At 39.9% G+C, this 19,384-nt stretch overlaps 2 protein-coding genes across 9 annotated transcripts in view; one reads left to right on the forward strand and one right to left on the reverse strand.

Moving 5' to 3' along the window:
• swsap1 (SWIM-type zinc finger 7 associated protein 1) overlaps positions 1-7,027 on the reverse strand; it is a 43,771-nt gene extending 36,744 nt beyond the window's left edge. Inside the window, exons 1-2 of one of the 2 annotated variants that reach the window (XM_062037131.1) lie at positions 6,688-7,027; positions 4,311-4,461 (exon numbers count right to left, since the gene is read on the reverse strand). In XM_062037131.1, the coding sequence (XP_061893115.1) occupies positions 4,311-4,461; positions 6,688-6,948 (412 nt within the window). In that variant the 5' untranslated portion in view covers positions 6,949-7,027. Of the gene's footprint in view, positions 1-1,610; positions 4,462-6,687 lie in introns of those variants that run through there. The other variant, XM_062037132.1, reaches the window with a different exon arrangement.
• A 3,223-nt stretch (positions 7,028-10,250) lies between these two features.
• znf653 (zinc finger protein 653) overlaps positions 10,251-19,384 on the forward strand; it is a 49,860-nt gene continuing 40,726 nt past the window's right edge. For 6 of the 7 annotated variants that reach the window (XR_009824547.1, XR_009824548.1, XR_009824544.1 and 3 more), the window contains exons 1-4: positions 10,251-10,601; positions 14,988-15,028; positions 16,768-17,067; positions 18,869-19,359. Coding sequence is in view for 1 of the 7 variants with exons in the window: in XM_062036847.1 (XP_061892831.1) it covers positions 10,306-10,601; positions 14,988-15,028; positions 16,768-17,067; positions 18,869-19,359 (1,128 nt within the window). In the remaining 6 variants the exon portion in view is untranslated. The remainder of the gene's footprint in view (positions 10,602-14,987; positions 15,029-16,767; positions 17,068-18,868; positions 19,360-19,384) is intronic. The other variant, XR_009824546.1, reaches the window with a different exon arrangement.

Here is a 19,384-nt window from a genome sequence, read left to right on the forward strand (position 1 = left end):
TTTATATGCCTAATTGCGTTTCATTGTATCCATTAAAGCAGTGTTTTTCAACCTTTTTTGAGCCAAGGCACATTTTTTTCATAAAAAAAATACGGAGGCACACCACCAGCAGAAAATGTTAAAAAATGAAACTCCACCAGGTTGTCATGTCTTATTTTGATTTGTTGTTGTTTCCTGTGTGTAGTGCTTTAGTTCCTGTCTTGCGCTGTTTTGTTGGTGTTCTCCTGTAGCAGCTTCACGCCTTCCTTTGAGTTCTATTTCCCGCACCTGCTTTGTTTTCGCAATCAAGACTATTTAAGTTGTGCGTACGCTATCCTTCTTTGTGGGGACATTGTTGAATGTCATGACATGTACGGGATGTACTTTGTGGACGCCGTCTCCGCTCCACACGCTGTAAGTTTTTGCTGTCGTCCAGCATTCTGTTTTTGTTTACTTTGTAGCCAGTTCAGTTTTACTTTTGTTTCACATAGCTATCCCTATGCTTCAGTGCCTTTTCCTAGCGGGACTTGCCTTCTGTTCATTTTTGGTTTAAGCGTTGCATACTTTTTACATACCAAAAAAGGTTGAAAAACACTGTACTAGACAACGGCACATTATTGTAATTATTGATTTGCAAAAAATGTTTTTTGGACCAATTATTTGAAGTTGCATAATTTCCCACGGCACACCAGGCAATATCTCACGACTAGTGTGCCGCGGCACAGTGGTTGAAAAACACTGCATTAAACCATATCCAATTGTATTTACAATCCGCAAAGATTGTGAAAATAGCGTTTAAACATCACAAAATGCCACAAATTCAGTCGGCCATTTTGAATATTCCGCTCTGAATATCTTCGACGATTTCCATAGATTCGACGTCACTCTGACCATATTATTAGATCAGTCATACTGGAAATATGCAAACATTGGAAAGAGATGTGCTGTCTATCATTGACAATCCTTATGTAAGACAAGCTTTTTGGCTTTTTTATGCATTCTAAATGGTAAATAAATGGCTAACAATTAAGTCAACAGATTGAGGGTCCTCTGTTGCGCTCTATATACTCTCTAAAAACATCCAGAAAGTGTCAACAATACTCAATTTACATGTCATGACCTGAAAATTAACCAAGTATGAGTGATATTGTTATTATAAGCGCTAACGCAGACGGACTACCGTATTTTTCGGAGTATAAGTCGCTCCGGAGTATAAGTCGCACCGGCCGAAAATGCATAATAAAGAAGGAAAAAAACATATAAGTCGCACTGGAGTATAAGTCGCATTTTTGAGGGACATTTATTTGATAAAACCCAACACCAAGAATAGACATTTGAAAGGCAATTTAAAATAAATAAAGAATAGTGAACAACAGGCTGAATAAGTGTACGTTATATGAGGCATAAATAACCAACTGAGAATGTGCCTGGTATGTTAACGTAACATATTATGGTAAGAGTCATTCAAATAACTATAACATATAGAACATGCTATACGTTTACCAAACAATCTGTCACTCCTAATCGCTAAATGCCATGAAATCTTATACGTCTAGTCTCTTACGTGAATGAGCTAAATAATATTAATGTGTTAATAATTTCACACATAAGTCGCTCCTGAGTATAAGTCGCACCCCCGGCCAAACTATGAAAAAAATTGCGACTTATAGTCCGAAAAATACGGTATTTTAGCGGCACATTGAAAGCAGTGAGCTGAAGCTAGCTTACGCTGCTGTTGTTGACAGACTTCTGCTCCCTCTAAAACTTTCTAAAAGTACATTCTAGATTATGATTCGTGCATCTCTCACCTTGCAGTAGACAAATGTGGCTGGTCCACTTTCACGTACCCGGGGTGGCGAAAAAGACACAAAAAGACGCTTGTTGTAGCAACTTTTTTAACCCTTTGTGAAGATTGTGATTGATTCTTCATTTAAACAGAATTATGTGAGCGTCCCGTCGGTTTAAATTCCAGTGAGAGTGCAAATATTACAGTAAGTGTTTATTTTTTTTAATCATGGTTTAAAATGGTTAGTGTGTATGTTTAGCACCTAAGAATGCTGCTGATGCTATAGTGTCACAATAAAGCTACACTCGTTTAGCACTCGGCTTCTAAAACTTATCGCTCATCTGGTCCGGGGTACCCTATAGAGGCGGTATAGTACCGAATATGATTCATTGGTATCGCGGTATACCATACAACTCTATTAGTTATTGTGTACTATTGTCTTTGTTTTGCTCAAACAATTGTATGTAATACGACAGAATATAGGGGTGTAACGGTACACAATTTCGGTTCGGTACATACCTCGGTTTAGAGGTCACGGTTTGGTTCATTTTCGGTACAGTAAGAAAACAACAAAATATAAATGTTTTGGTTATTTATTTACCAAATTTGTAAACAATGGCATAACATACATATACACACAGGGTCCATTGCCAGGGTTAATGTGGTCAACATATATAAAATAAAAACTAAATAATATAAGGCTCAGAATGGTTTCTTAACAAAACCTTTCTACATATAAAGTGCTTTTTTTTGATTGATTGATTGAGACTTGTATTAGTAGATTGCACAGTACAGTACATATTCCGTACAATTGACCACTAAATGGTAACACCCCAATACGTTTTTCAACTTGACAAAACTTTTCTTCTACATATAAAAAGTGCAACATTAAACAGTTTCAAGTCAACTCAGCCTCAGATTAACTTTTCTTTCCCTCCACCCAGCCTGGCTAACATGGCAGTAAGAAGATATATGGGCTTATTGTTCTTCCACCATAGAAGTGGGTCAAAATCTAGTTTTTAATGCAATATGGTCTTAAATCTGCTGCTATAAAAACATTTGTTATTGCTTTAGCCCTGTGTTGCACCTTTCCTGCTTCCGGCTCCCAGACCGTAGTCGAGGAGCGCAGGGGAGACACTCCTCCAGGGCCGATGTATTCTCAGGGGCAACACCTTTTACTCTACCCGGGAGTGGGTCTCCACAGCTCCGGACTCCAGGGTAAATGACGAGACCGGCGATTAGTTGCAAATCGTGGCTTTATTGAGGTCTTGCACACAGCCAATCCAACAAAACAATAGCCACTCCCCGCATTCACGCTATTGCTCCCTCACCTCGCTCGCCCACACACTCACCTCACATGCTGTCACATATTAAAGGGCCACACACACCCATATGCTACTCTCATAACACCTGCCTGACACGCCGAAGAGAGGCTGCTTGAATGCGGTGGTGACGCTTCAAATGGGTTAGCATGTTTGACGTGTTGTCAGAAGCAGCTGCTGAACAATGTCGGCAAACCTCCGTCCTCCATTGTTGTATCGCGCAGCCGAAGTGTTCCCAAATGGGAGATCTTAACTAGGCAGGAGGGTCTTCCAGCTCTGGCTTTTGCATGTTGTCCTAGCCCGGTCGTTGCTAGCATGCCGTGTGTTGTGCCTCGGTGTGCATTTTTTACACAACGTGCGGTGAGCTACTTAATATGTCCGTGTGGAAACTCGTTCGGTACACCTCCGAACCGAACCGAAACCCACGTACCGAAACGGTTCAATACAAATACACGTACCGTTACACTCCTAACAGAATAAGGAAGTAGTTTAAATATTGTGTTGATATTGGTAAACTGCCAATAGCACTCATTATAAATACATTGAAAAATGTACACTTAATACATGGATAAATGGTATTACTATTTTTATTTTTACCTCATTTATTTGTATTTATGTTGTGGTGTGGGCCAACATAAAACACCCATGCTGTGTCGACGAAAATCGAGAAACCGGGAACACTTCACAACTCAGAGAAATAAGCAAGGTTAATTAATATAAAGGACTCTTACTAGAAAATATTGTATATATTTGTCATCAAAAGTTGCCATTACGCTGTGTCAGTTATGTACTTAACATGGTGCTAACTCAAACGACTAACTGTAGATAATCAAAGTGTCTTTTCCATCTCTAAGCGACTTTAAACGCTATTGAACCATCAGGAAACATCAACAACTGCCACTCTAAACCGGGCCGGACCTCAAAGTCTTCGGTCCGAGGCTCACGCGCGACACCGGTTCCGGAAAAGTAAACACGCCACGCCTCCTGCCGCCCGGCGTCTGTGGCTTTGTAGCTTCTATCTTGGTCCAGAGTACACTGCAGCTGAAAGTAGCGGTCGAAGGCATCGAGGACGGGATCCGAGTCCGCGCCGTCCTCTTTCGGCTTATAGGAGGCGATGATGCGGCAGGGGGCGGTGCTTGACGTCTGCCGCTCCAGGAGGCTGGTGAGGAAGGCGGCCGTGTCGCGCAAAAGAGCGGCGAGGTGTGCGGCGCGGGACTGCTCACCTGGGTGGTGCCCGCTGTGGCCGTCGCACGGGTAGTCCTCCAGTCGGTCCACGATGATCAGCGACGGAGGAAAGGTGCTGCTGGACTCATGGAGGCCTGCAATCTGACGGCGCAACTCCTCCGCTGTCCTCGGATAGCAGAAAGTGATTTTCTTGCCAAAAAAAAAAAGAACGAATACATTAGCAGAGACAAGCTAACAATTAGTATTATTATCTAATAAGCAGTGTTTGGAAAATTCTTTATATGTCAGGTTCAAACACTGATGACATCTATTAAACAAGACAAGAAGCAAAGAATTAAACAGAGACAGAATTCAATTTGGCTCAATTTGAGGAGAAACGTCTGGTTGTACTCTTGCAGTCTCCAGCACGCTCTGCCAAAAGATTACACGTCTCTTTCTTTTTTTTGGACCTTCCCTGACCACATGGCCACAGCTGTTACTAAGGGACGAAGGTCGTAAACAGTTCACAGAAAAGGTTGTAAATAGGGCTGCAACAACTAATCGATTAAAATCGATTATAAAAATAGTTGGCGATTAATTAAGTCATCGATTCGTTGGATCTATGCTATGCGCATGCGCAGAGGCAATTTTTGTATTTTTGTATAAACCTTTATTTATAAACTGCAACATGTACAAACAGCTGAGAAACAATAATCAAAATAAGTATGGTGCTAGTACGCTGTTTTTTTCAATAAAATACTGGAAAGGATAGAAATGTAATTTGTCTCTTTTATCCGATTATTAATTGATTAATGTAAGTAATAATCGACAGATTAATCGATTATCAAATTAATCGTTAGTTGCAGCCCTAGTTGTAAACAGTTCACAGAAAAGGTCAGTTAAAAAAAGAGGTCGTTCTGGGTATTTGTTTTGTTGTGTTTATGTTGTGTTACGGTGCGGATGTTCTCCCGAAATGTGTTTGTCATTCTTGTTTGGTGTGGGTTCACAGTGTGGCGCATATTTGTAACAGTGTTAAAGTTGTTTATACGGCCACCCTCAGTGTGACCTGTATGGCCGTTGACCAAGTATGCCTTGCATTCACTTGTGTGTGTGAAAAGCCGTAGATATTATGTGACTGGGCTGGCAGGTAAAGGCAGTGCCTTTAAGGTTTGTTGGCGCTCTGTAATTCTCCCTACGTCCGTGTACACAGCGGCGTTTTAAAAAGTCATAATTTTTACTTTTTTAAACCGATAACTTTGAAACCGATACTGATCATTTCCGATATTACATTTTAAAGCATTAAAGCCGTCCTCTCTCTCTGTGCCGTCATCCTGGCGCCGTGCAGTCAGCTACCAACCTGAATAATAAAATGTCTATTTCACTGAACAATTAAAAAATGTGAAAATATGCACAATTATAGGAAATTAAAATATTTATCATACTTGGTCAATGTGATTTCTGCTCTCCACATGAGGGCTGTATGACGTCACCTTTATCTTCACACAGGATTGAAAACTCTCATCTGTGAGGCGTGTGCGATGTTGGTGGGCGGGGTTTGGTGGTAGCGGGGGAGGGGGGTGTATATTGTAGCCCGGAAGAGTTTGGGCTGCAAGGGATTCTGGGTATTTGTTCTGTTGTGTTTATGTTGTGTTACGGTGCGGATGTTCTCCCGAAATGTGTTTGTCATTCTTGTTTGGTGTGGGTTCACAGTGTGGCGCATATTGTAACAGTGTTAAAGTTGTTTATATCGTCACCCTCAGTGTAACCTCTATGGCTGTTGACCAAGTATGCCTTGCAGTCACTTATGTGTGTATGCAAAAGCCGCATACAACATGTGACTGGGCCGGCACACAGTTAGTAAGGTGAAAAAGCGGACATGACGACAGGTTGTAGAGGACGCTAAAGGCAGTGCCATCACGGCACGCCCTCAATATTGTTGCCCGGGTGAAAATCGGAGAATGGTTGCCCCGGGAGATTTTCGGGAAATTCGGGAGTCTAGCGGAAAAATCGGGAGGGTTGGCAAGTATGCAGCTGAGCCGCATCAGAGTGATCAAAGAGCCGCATGCGGCTCCGGAGCCGAGGGTTGCCGACCCCTGCCATAGTATTAAAAAAAAGTGTTTATTCATCCTCTGCTCAAAACACCTAACCTTGATCCTGACCTCATGGTAAACTACCGGCTGGTGTCCCACCTTCCCTTTATCTCGAAAATCCTAGAAAAAGTTGTTGCACAGCATCTAAATGAACACTTTACATCTAACAATCTCTGTGAACCCTTTCAGTCGGTTCTCATTGTATCTCATTGGGTTGAGTTTTTTCTTGCCCTGATGTGGGACCTGAGTCGTTGCGGCTTGTGCAGCCCTTTGAGACACTTGTGATTTAGGGCTGTATAAATAAACTTTTGATTGATTGATTTCACTTGTGTACTCCATACCATACCTTCAGACTCTCGGGGCTTAGACTTGGTACACATTTTTGCAGGGATGCTGGCAGGCTTTGTATTTGCTGTGGGGCGAAGAACACCACCTTCATCCCCCCCTGAGAGGCTGCTGTCACGGCCGTCAGCAGCAGCAGCGAACGTCCCAGACTTTGTTCTCCGACTATTAAAACGCCGCACTCTGCCGGCGCGGGAGTCACAAAGTCCTTCTTTGAGTCCGCTGGTGACAGGTTGGCGAACATATGCGTTAAAACGTCCGCCATGGCCGACACTCTTGGCTTGTTTAGTCTGTGTTTACACGTGTGTTGACATGAAGCACGTTGGTTCTCGTGTCATGTGGTCCGTAGGGCAACAAGAGCGAGATTAATAAGTTCCGCCCTGTTTCGTGGCGTACACTGGACGCATTTTACAAATTAATCGATGCAAAATTCAGATTATTATTTTTTTTACGTTTTATTTGCGTTGGGTACACTTTTTTTTCAAACACAGACATATTGCAGAAAAAAAGGTGTTTTTTTTCAAGTGTTTCCGCCATGGCCGTCACTCTTGGCTGTGTTGTTTACACATGTGTTTACATGTAGCACGTTGGTGCTCGTGTCATGTGGTCCGTAAGTCAACAAGAGCTAGATAAAAAAGTTCTGCCCTGTTTTTTGGTGTACACTAGACCAGGGGTCCCCAACCACCGGGCCGCGGCCCGGTACCGGTCCGTGGATCGATTGGTCCCGGGCCGGACAAGAAATAAAAAATAAAAGTTAAATAATGTTTTTTGGGGTTTTTTTTTTATTCAATCAACATAAAAAACACAACATACACTTACAATTGGTGCACCAACCCAAAAAACCTCCCTCCCCCATTTACAGTCAGACGCACAAAAGGGTTGTTTCTTTCTGTTATTAATATTTCTGGTTCCTACATTATATATCAATATAGATCAATACAGTCTGCAGGGATACAGTCAGTAAGCACGCATGATTGTATTTTTTTATGACAAACCCCCCCCCCCGGTCCGTGGGTCAAATTTTCAAGCGCAGTTACAAAAAGGTTGGGGATCACTGCACTAGACGAAGGGAATAAGCGTTAGAAAATGGATGGATGGGTAGACGCATTTTACAAATTAATCGATGCAAAATACAGATTAAAAATGTTGGGTTTTTTTAACGTTTAATTTGCGTTAATGTCTTTTTTTTAAAACAGACATGTTGCAGAAAAACTAAAAGTTTTGTTTAATTTAGAATTTTTTTAATTTTTTAAATTTTTTTTATTGAACGACAAACAATACATTTATAATGCACACAAAAGTCAAGGCACTTTCAACATCAGCGAAACATGTCAAAGAAAGAAAACAAAAGCAAATACAAATAGAGTATTAAATAATAATAATAAATAATAATAATAACAAATATGAAAGACAAAAAGTGTTACCTAAATTACTTTAAATGTTTTTAACAAAGATGTCAATTTAAGGGATTTTGTACTCTTAATCATCTTCCAAGATTTGATTGATAATTTTAACCCATCCATCCATTTTCTACCGCTTGTCCCTTTTGGGGGTCACCCATGAAGCCAATTAGAAAATGTAGGCCTTACTTAGAGTTAGACAAACTTTAATGATCCACAAGGGAAATTATTCAACACAGTAGCTCAGTTACAATGATGGAAAGTGTGAAGATGGAAAGGACTATGCAGGTATAAATAGACTAATATAGCGATAAAAAATCCAACATATATACAAATATGTACATAATATATGTACAGTATATTATATATATACAGATATATTATATTATGTCTATAACATATATACAATATATACCAATGACCATGTACAATATTACAGTATATACAGTATATGTGACAGGAGCAGCATAAAATAGAGAGTAGATCCAACAAAAAATAGACATTATAAACATTATAAACAAAGAGAAGTAGCTAACATAGAAGGTGTCAGCTAATAGGCAGATATCATAAATCGACATAAATCGACATTTATGTAGAATTTTTTTTGCCTGGAGCATAATAATGTTGACAAACATTTCTATGTTACAGTCATTTATAAAAAACACAAAATGTTATCTCTTCTATAGAGAATAGAATGGGGACATCTCCACACCCTTGTTTCTCAGCCAATCTCTGATCTCCTCCCAAAACACATGTACACTCTCACATTCCACAAACAGATGATTGACATCCTCTACAGCTCCACATATATAGACTTAGACTTAGACAAACTTTAATGATCCACAAGGGAAATTGTTCCATACAGTAGCTCAGTTACAATGATGGAAAGTGTAAGGATGGAAAGGACAATGCAGGTATAAATAGACTAAATATAGCGATATAAAATATAACATATATACGTAATATTTACATAATATATGTACAGTATATTATATATACTGATATATTATATTACATTATGTTATATTCTATTATTATATTATGATCATGTTATAACAGCCATGTTGAATTTAAGTTTCAAAAAATCCTTTGAAGGGTACATTCCATCAATAATTTTAAATTGTATTTCTTTAATTTTGGGAAGAATTGGGTATGTAATATATCTTGTAGGGCTGCGAATATTTGGGTGTCCCATGATTCGATTCAATATTGATTCTTGGGGTCACGATTCGATTATAAATCGATTTTTTTCGATTCAACGCGATTCTCGATTCAAAAACGATATTTTCCCGATTCAAAACAATTCTCTATTCATTCAATACATAGGATTTCAGCAGGATCTACCCCAGTCTGCTGACATGCAAGCTGAGTAGTAGATTTTTGTAAAAAGCTTTTATAATTGTAAAGGACAATGTTTTATCAACTGATTGCAATAATGTACATTTACTTCAACTATTAAATGAACCACAAATATGACTTATTTTATCTTTGTGAAAATATTGGACACAGTGTGTTGTCAAGCTTATGAGATGCGATGCAAGTGTAAGCCACTGTGACACTATTGTTCATTTTTTTATTAATTTTTTTATAAATGTCTAATGATAATGTCAATGAGGTATTTTTAATCACTGCTATGTTGAAATTGTAACTAATATTGATACTGTTGTTGATAATATTCATTTTTGTTTCACTACTTTTGGTTTGTTCTGTGTCGTGTTTGTGTCTCCTCTCAATTGCTCTGTTTATTGCAGTTCTGAGTGTTGCTGGGTCGGGTTTGGTTTTGGAATTGGATTGCATTGTTATGGTATTGTTGTGTATTGTTTTGTTGGATTGATTAATTTAAAAAAATAAAAAATAAAATAATAATAATAAAATAAAATTAAAAAAATAAAAATCGATTTTTAAAAAATGAGAATCGATTCTGAATCGCACAACTTGAGAATCGCGATTCGAATTCGAATCTATTTTTTTCCCACACTCCTAATAGCTTGTCCTTATTTTCCTTAGCTCAACTTTTGTAAACTCCTTCAGGACATATTTATGAACTGTGCCCGGAAAATATTATTTCACTAAAACTGCCCTCATATATTTGTTGGAACATTTTTCATCACAGAAAAGTTGCAGAAAAACTAAAAAAAAATAAGTGTTTATTTTTTTCAAGTGTTTCCGGTTTAGCTCAACACAACTTCCGGGTGATCCCAACATCAGCTGTTGTTGCCAAGATGGCGCATAGCCTGGCCGATTTTCAGGTCCCCTCGGACGCTGAAGCCGCTGGGGACCGCGGGAGAGGCGCTCTGAGGCGCTGCAGGGGACGGCCGCGGCTCACGGACACTGACCGAGCCCAGCGGCGTCTCGAGTCCCGGAAAAAGTACGACATTAGGCGGGTGTACCTGGGAGAGGCGCACAAGCTGTGGAGTGATCTGCGGCGGCGCACAAGTCTGAGCGATGCCGGACTGGCGGAGTATTTAATCCTGCTTCACGCCACTTGTGGGGATAAATATCTGCAGAAACACTCGGGGTGAGACTCCTTGCACTTTACTTCAAGGACTTTACTAACACTTGTGCTATTCTGTCCTGTGACGTGCAGTGAGGTTTGAGGCACTGACCTACTTGTCAGATTTACAAACACACAGTATGATGCTAGAATACAACATTTCTACACACTTAGCACCAGTGTTGGGTTAGTTACTGAAAACTAGTAACTAGTTACTTTATTTCAAAAGTCACTCAGTTACTTACACCAAAAAGTAATGCGTTACTGTGAAAAGTAACTATTTAGTTACTTACATATATATTTGTATTTTTTATTTTTTTTAAGGCCCCCTTTAATGCCCTTTTAGCCTTCATTTCAGTACTGTTATTGCACTGGAGAATAATACAATCTGTAGATCAACTTGACATGCATTTGCATCACTGAACTCTGCTAAGCAATGTGGTCTACATATAACACACAAAGACAAAGATATGTTTCAAAGGGCCAATTTGTTTCAGGCCAGAACAAATTGACAACACTCTTTTAAATAGCTGCAACATAACATACATAAGTAACAAACAGCATAACAACAACATAGCTGTAAAGCAAGGAAGGCACACACTACATACACAAAGCCTAACCAGGCGTTTTTTTCTCGCAAGGAATTGTGAAATAAAATCATGTCTGAAGCCCAGAACACTCTACACATTTCCCCAGTTTTAGTTTAGAGATAAGGAAAGATTGGCCTGGCCCACTAGCATCCCTCTTTATGTTTGTGAACTTAATAGTCTATACATTTAGAGCAGTGGTTCTTAACCTTGTTTGAGGTACAGAACCCCACCAGTTTCATATGCGCATTCACCGAACCCTTCTTTAGTTAAAAATTAAATGTTTGTTTTTTTTCAAATTCAGGACAAAGTTACATGTTTTTGGTAACACTTTAGTATGGGGAACATATTCTAAGTAACAAAGACTTAATTTAGAGTTTTTTGGACACTAGGGGAACATATTCTAAGTAACAAAGACTTATTTTAGAGTTTTTTGGACACTAGGGGAACATATTCTAAGTAACAAAGACTTATTTTAGAGTTTTTTGGACAGTAGGGGAACATATTCTAAGTAACAAAGACTTATTTTAGAGTTTTTTGGACACTAGGGGAACATATTCTAAGTAACAAAGACTTAATTTAGAGGTATTTGGTTAGGGTTAGAGGGTTAGGGCCAGGGTTAGAGGGTTAAGGTTATAATAAGGCCATGCGAATAAGGCATTAATAAGTACTTAATAATGACTAGTTAAGAGCCTATATGTTACTAATTTGCATGTTAATAAGCAACTAATTAATGGTGAATATGTTCCCCATACTAAAGTGTTACCATGTTTTTTTACTGGTGTACAAAATGAACCGTGCATGAACATCACCTTGTTCAAAGAACAAAACCAACACAGTGCATAAACTCACAACAAATTACACACCTGCAAATCAGTGTGACTTCTGCTGTTGCCGTATCCGTAATACGCCGATAGGGAGAAACTTTTATTTACACGATGATGAGTCGGGTGTGTCTTGACCTCCGCCGAACCCCTGAGCCCGACTCACCGAACCCCTAGGGTTCGATCGAACCCAGGTTAAGAACCACTGATTTAGAGTGATGTGATAATCAAACACTCTAGAATTCTAGAATGAAAGAGCAACAGTATATAAGAGAATTGACAGAGTGCGTGTACCTTCAGTGCGCAGTGCCTCGTTAAAATCCAGCCGCTGTTGCTTAGGAGGTGAAGTGTGTCTCTCTTTACTAGCTTCGTCGAAGCATGTTGCTTTTGTAGCTGTTTCAGCAGATTTGAATTGCTAGGATAGGATCTTTGATCCAAGACACAACTTACATTTAACTAAAATGTTCTTTTCTTTGTGGTCGACAAAAGAAAAGTAGTGAGAATATCTCCATGTTAAGAAACTCGGCCTCGGGCTTCGCCATGACGTCTTGTTAGTAAACACAGAAACGCCCCCTCCCACACACACACATACACACACAAAGAGCGAGCCTCTTCTGTAGCGCTCCAATAAAACACACTCATATCTTCTCAGTTTCTAGCCGATACTACATACAGTAAAAAATAACGTAAAATAACGCAGTAACGCATCATGTAGTAACAGTAACTGAGTTACTGAATATAAAAAATAACGCGTTAGATTACTATTTACCGCCGAAAGTAACGGTGTTACAGTAACGCGTTACTTGTAACGCGTTAGTTCCAACACTGCTTAGCACACAATTAACACAGCACTGCAGAGCAGACACTAGAACAGGGGTCCCCAAACTTTTTGACTTGGGGGCCGCATTGGGTTAAAACAATTTAGCTGGAGGTGGTCTAACATAACCAGAAATCATGACCACCTCCGAAGACATGCACCTGGGGATAGGTTGATTTGCAACACTAAATTAGCCCTAGTGTGTGAATGTGAGTGTGAATGTTGTCTGTCTATCTGTGTTGGCCCTGCGATGAGGTGGCGACTTTTCCAGGGTGTACCCCGCCTTCCGCCCGAATGCAGCTGAGATAGGCTCCAGCATCCCCGGCGAACCCAAAAGGGACAAGCGGTAGAAAAAAAACAACAGTTTGGCCAACAAAAAAACCCCGGAGTGATCCCTCTCACATTTTAGCTAGTATTGATGTTATTTGAACACTGATAGTTAAATAAAGTACAAGTAAGCATCCCAGTAAACAAAGTAAATACTTTATAAAGAAGTTGTGACAACGTTCACAACACACCGCCTGCTGCAAAACATCAAATAGTTTTCTCCTTCGCTGTATACTTTTAGTGTGGGTACAAGTGTCTCCAATATTGTCCACACCTGTCTCCATCTAAACACAGCAGTGCGCTCTTAAACGCACGACAAGAAGCAAAGGAAAATGACGTAAAACCAAGCGCTTGGCTACATTTACTCCGAGGGGAAATTTCAATGTGTCACCATACAAAAAGCTCTGTTTTCATCGAACAATTCCACAGTATTCTGGACATCTGTGTTGGTGAATCTTTTGCAATTTGTTTAATGAACAATGAAGACTGCAAAGAAGAAAGTTGTAGGTGGGATCGGTATATTAGCGGCTGGCTGTAGCAACACATCAAGGAGTACTTACTTGGATAGCAGACGCGCTAGCCGATGCTAGCTGCCACCGCATCTGTGATCGGATGAAGTCCTTCGTCGCGCCGTCGATCGCTGGAACGCAGGTGAGCACGGGTGTTGATCAGCAGATGAGGGCTGGCTGGCGTAGGTGGAGCGCTAATGTTTTTAATCATAGCTCTGTGAGGTCCGGTTGCTAAGTTAGCTTCAGCGTCGTTAGCAACAGCATTGTTAAGCTTTGCCAGGCTGAGAATTATTAACCGTGTAGTTACATGTCCATGGTTTAATAGTATTGTTGATCTTCTGTCTATCCTTCCAGTCAGGGATTTATTTATTTTGTTTCTATCTGCATTGGAGCCAGATGCTATCACGTTAGCTCAGTAGCTAAAGAGCTTCGCTGATGTATTGTCGGGGAGATAAAAGTCACTGTGAATGTCCATTTTGCGTTCTCGACTCTCATTTTCAAGAGGATATAGTATCTGAGGTGGTTTAAAATACAAATCCGTGAACCACAATAGAAAAAGGAGATTGTGTGGAATCCAATGAGACCTTGTACCTAAGTTACGGTCAAAGCAAAAAAAGATACACCCTGCACTGCCTCTCTAGTTCTTCACTCTAACGTTCCTCATCCACGAATATTTCATCCTCGCTCTAATTAATGGGGTAATTGTCGCTTTCTCGGTCCGAATCTCTCTCGCTCCATTGTAAACAACGGGGAATTGTGAGTAATCCTACCTCTTGTGACGTCACGCTACTTCCGGTATAGGCAAGGCTTTTTTTTATCAGCGACCAAAAGTTGCAAACTTTATCATCGTTGTTCTATACTAAATCCTTTCAGCAAAAATATGGCAATATCGCGAAATGATCAAGTATGACACATAAAATGGATGTGCTATCCCCGTTTAAATAAAAAAAATTCATTTCAGTAGGCCTTTAATATCTCACCATGTTCCTTTACATTGGCATTGTGGATGCTGCGATTTAGTCTCATTTAGAGCCAGATCAATACGTGATATTCCAAACGTTTTTAAAGAAATCTGACCTTGAATGTGGGCAGATGAGCTTTCATGTTTTTCGAGGCTTCTTGGCAGGCTTTTCAGATCCATCCTATCTATTTCCTACCGCTTGTCCCTCTCTGAGTTGCGGAGGGTGCTGGAGCCTATCTCGGCTGCATTCGGGCGGAAGGCAGGGTAGCCTTTTACCCCCCTGGTGGCCTCCCCTGACAGCACGTCACTGATTCTGTCATGCAACATCCTTGACTTGACATTTGGCCATCACTTCTTCTAATGATACTATTATTATGTCTTACAGGAACAAGACTGCCTCTGTGGAGTCTGTAAATCAGAGAAAAAGTGAGTATTTATTTTTAGTAAAGCAAATAACTTCAAGCAGAAGCAGTTATTTTATACAATGTATGCATCACTTGCCCGGGGAACGTGGATGCGTGTATATTATTTACATACAAATGAAGTGACACTCAATTAGGGTTGTCCCTATACCAATATTTTGGTTCCGGTACCAAAATGTATTTTGGTACTTTTCTAAGTAAAGGGGACCACAAAAAATTGCATTATTGGCTTTATTTTAACAAAAAATCTTACAGTACATTAAACATATGTTTCTTAATGCAACTTTGTCCTTAAATAAAATAGTGAACATACCAGACGACTATTTTTTTAGTAGTAAGTAAACAAACAAAGGCTCCTAATTTGTCTGCTCACGTATGCAGTAACACATTTGTCATTTTATTATTTTGTCAAAATTATTAAGGACAAGTGGTAGAACATTTATTATTAATCTACTTGTTCATTTACTGTTAATATCTGCTTACTTTCTCTTTCAACATGTTCTATCTACACTTCTGTTAAAAATGTAATAATCACTTATTCTTCTGTTGTTTGGATGTTTTACATTAGTTTTGGATGTTACAACAAGTTTGGGTATCGATCCGATACCAAGTAGTTACAGGATCCAACAATAGTCATAATTTAATGAATGAAGCTTTATTGCAAAATCCAACGTCCAAGTCGACATGCAATCGCTTACAGTACATAAAACAGAGAATAAAGTATAAGCGGCATGATATCACATAATATTAAAAAAAAAAGTTATTGTGTATATCAGTAAAATCTATCTAATAAATAAAGACAGCAGTAAAAACAAATATACGTAAAAAATGCTTCTACACATTCTGTAAAAGGCACAAATACCAGTGTTTTCATTAATATGATTGGTACCTAACAGAACTACACCTAGGATTTGTCATCTGGATAAAAAATAGCTTATACGGTCAAAATAAATTGCCTGTCTAATCTTTGTGAACATGATTAATGCGGTTATTTTTTTGTGATTAATCACATGAGTTATCTCGTTCATTTATTATATATATTTAACTTACTTTGTCTCGGAAATCTGACTGATGCCTCCTACATCTTTGAATGTTGCATTATTCTATATGACAAGCAGGGGTCTGTATTTAAAAAAAAAAAAATCTTTGGGGGAATTTTAGCAATAATAATTCCATATTTTTGAACATTTTGTTCTGAATGTTCTGAACTTTTGTCCTTAAATAAAATAGTGAACATACTAGACAACTTTTTTTTTTAGTAGTAATTAAACAAACAAAGGCTCCTAATTTGTCTGCTGATGTATACAGTAACATATTTGTCATTTTATTATTTATTTATTTTATATCAAAATTATTAAGGACAAGTGGTAGAACATTTATTATTAATCTACTTGTTCATTTACTATTAATATCTGCTTACTTTCTCTTTCAACATGTTCCATCTACACTTCTGTTAAAAATGTAATAATCACTTATTCTTCTGTTGTTTGGATGTTTTACATTAGTTTTGGATGTTACAACAAATTTGGGTATCGATGCGATACCAAGTAGTTACAGGATCATATTTTTGAACAGTTTGTTCTGAATGTTCTGAACTTTTGTTTTGAAACAAGTGTTTGTGAAGTTTGTCGCCGTGTAGCTCAACTTGCAATAACTGACGGCATATATATATATTTTTTTTTGACCACAAATAGATGTACAAAACGTTGTAATTGGACATCTCCCTTGTTGTTGTTTTGTCAGTTAAGAAGGAGCGAGAGTCAAGCCTCCATAGCCTCGTGTGTTGGTACCAGAAGCACCTGCGTTCCTGCCCCCATGAGCCCCAGCTCAGAGCTCTGGAGCTCCAGCCCAACTTCTCCACGGCTGCCATCTGGCAATGCGACGGCGACCATTCGTTCGTGCAACAGCTTTTCTCGCCGCTGAGGGAGGCAAGTGACTCGGAGCGGGAGGAGAGACAGCATGGAGACGACTGTGAAAGTGCTGCAAAATTGGTGCCAAAGAGATTAGCCGGCCGAAGGAGAAAAACAAACACTCCGCCAAAAGGTGCAAATTTACCGTTTTTGTCAAATACTCCCTTAATTACCGTATTTTTCGGACTATAAGGCGCACTTAAAATCCTTTCATTTTCTCAAAAATCGACAGTGCGCCTTATAACCAGGTCCGCCTAATGTACGACATAATTCTGGTTGTGCTTACCGACCTCGAAGCAATTTTGTTTGGTACATGGTGTAATGATAAGTTTGACCAGTAGATGGCAGTCACACATAATACATATGTGTAGACTGCCATATGATGGCAGTCACACATAAGAGATACGTGTAGACTGCAATATGACTCAAGTAAACAAGACAAAAATGTTATGATCCATTGAAAATATAGAACATTACACACAGCACTCAAAAAGTGTTATTATGGTGTGTGTATAAGGTAAGACATATTATCTGGCGTTTTGTTTCGCAATATTATGCAAAAGCAACTTTTCTTACCTTCTGGTACCTGCTGATCTGTAGTTGGGATCTGCATAATTCCAAAAAATTAGCGCTGGTCCGCGTTTGTAGTCCGTGGCGACGCCGTAGACGATAAGCTCCTTCTTTTTCTCTATCTTCTTGTTATGGGACATTCATCCTCCGCTGTTGCCATTTCTAATATAAAGTAGTGTAAAGTCCTTAATTATATCTGCCAGTAGACTCGCCATGAAAGCGCTAAAACATACCGGTGTAGTGAGTTTACATTATTCACCCAAGGAACTTTAGTTATTAGAGAGTTCCAAGAGATATGTGCAAACTGCAAGATGACGCCAGTAAACAACACCAAAACTTGAAATGTTCAATTGAGAATATAGAACATTACACGCGGCGCTCAAAAATCTGTCAAAATGTTTTTAGTACGACTTTGGTAAGCTATGAAGCCGCACTGCTTGATGGATTGTCGGCGCATTAAACATACGAGTATTATTATGGTGCGTGTATAAGGGCCGCAAAATGGCACCTATTAGCAGACATATTACCTGGCGTTTTGTTTCGCAGTATTATGCAAAACCAACTTTTCTTACCTTCTGGTACCTGCTGATCTGTCTTTGGGATCTGCATAAGTCCTGAAAATGTGCGCGCGTCCGCCATTGTAGTCCGTGCGGACACCGTAGTCATAAGCTACTTCTTTATCCTCTACCTTCTTGTTATGGGACATTCATCCTCCGCTGTTACCATTTCTAACACAAAGTAGTGTAAAGTTCTTACTTATATCTGTCAGTAAACTATCTATCAAAGCGCTAAAAACTGTAGTGGGTTTACATTATTCACCCACGGAACCTTAGTTATTAGAGGGTTTTTCACGGGACACATTTTCGGCGTTGTTGTTGCACTAGTGAGCCACGGATGAGGAGATGCTGCTCCGTTGTTGATTGAAGTAAAGTCTGAATGTCATTAAAACAGTTAGCACCATCTTTTGACACTTCTTCCACTCCCGTCCTTGCACGCTACACCGCTACAACAAAGATGACGGGGAGAAGACGCTGTCGAAGGTGAGACACGTAAATAAGACCGCCCACAAAACGGCGCATCCTGAAGAGACGCTCAGAAAGCGACTTGAAGATGATCTGTAAAACATCATCTATGCAACATTTTGGCCAAAGAACCACCATCGCATGTTATGTAGACCACAAGATAGTGTTTTCCATTTAGAAGAAAATCATAATATAACCCCTTTAATGCGCTTTATAATCCGTTGCGCCTTTTGTATGAAAATAGACCCGCTCATCGGCAGTGCCCCTTTTAATCCGGTGCGCCCTACGGTCCAGAAAATACGGTATTCGTCAATTAACATATTTATGTCCTTTTTTTTGTAGGTTTAGAAGAATCTTTGATAGTTTCTGAGGTTGGAGACATAGCCACAAAAGCCTTAACACATTCTGCCAGTGTGGAGAGCGCCGCCAATGACCTCCCCCTGACAGAACCGCAGGTGTGGGAGATGGAGATGGTGCTGGAGCGACCACAAGGCTCCCCTGAGGCAATGTTCCACTCCCTCACGTCAGAAGAGGAGGCTGACGATGTGAGGCAAGACCAGGAAGAAGGAGCGACGGAGCCACTCGGAGAGGACGAGCACACCGGGTGCGGTTACGAGCGTGTCGCCATGGAAACGTCCTTTGCGGACAAACTGAGGAAAGCGGACCAGCTCCCGGGGGAATCGGTGCAAACGTCACCCCAGCCGGAGCTTTTGGCCCCGCCTCCCGTACAGGCAGAAGAGGACGGCGGGGAACTTTATGATCCTCACGCTCTGCAGGCGGTGGTGACGAGTTGTGACATTCCTAACCATCAGACGGCTCTCGAAGGCTCCCAGGTTAGGACAAGTGTGTGTTCCACTG

Source organism: Entelurus aequoreus, linkage group LG25 (assembly GCF_033978785.1).
Source record: "Entelurus aequoreus isolate RoL-2023_Sb linkage group LG25, RoL_Eaeq_v1.1, whole genome shotgun sequence".
In the NCBI taxonomy this organism is placed as follows: domain Eukaryota; kingdom Metazoa; phylum Chordata; class Actinopteri; order Syngnathiformes; family Syngnathidae; genus Entelurus; species Entelurus aequoreus.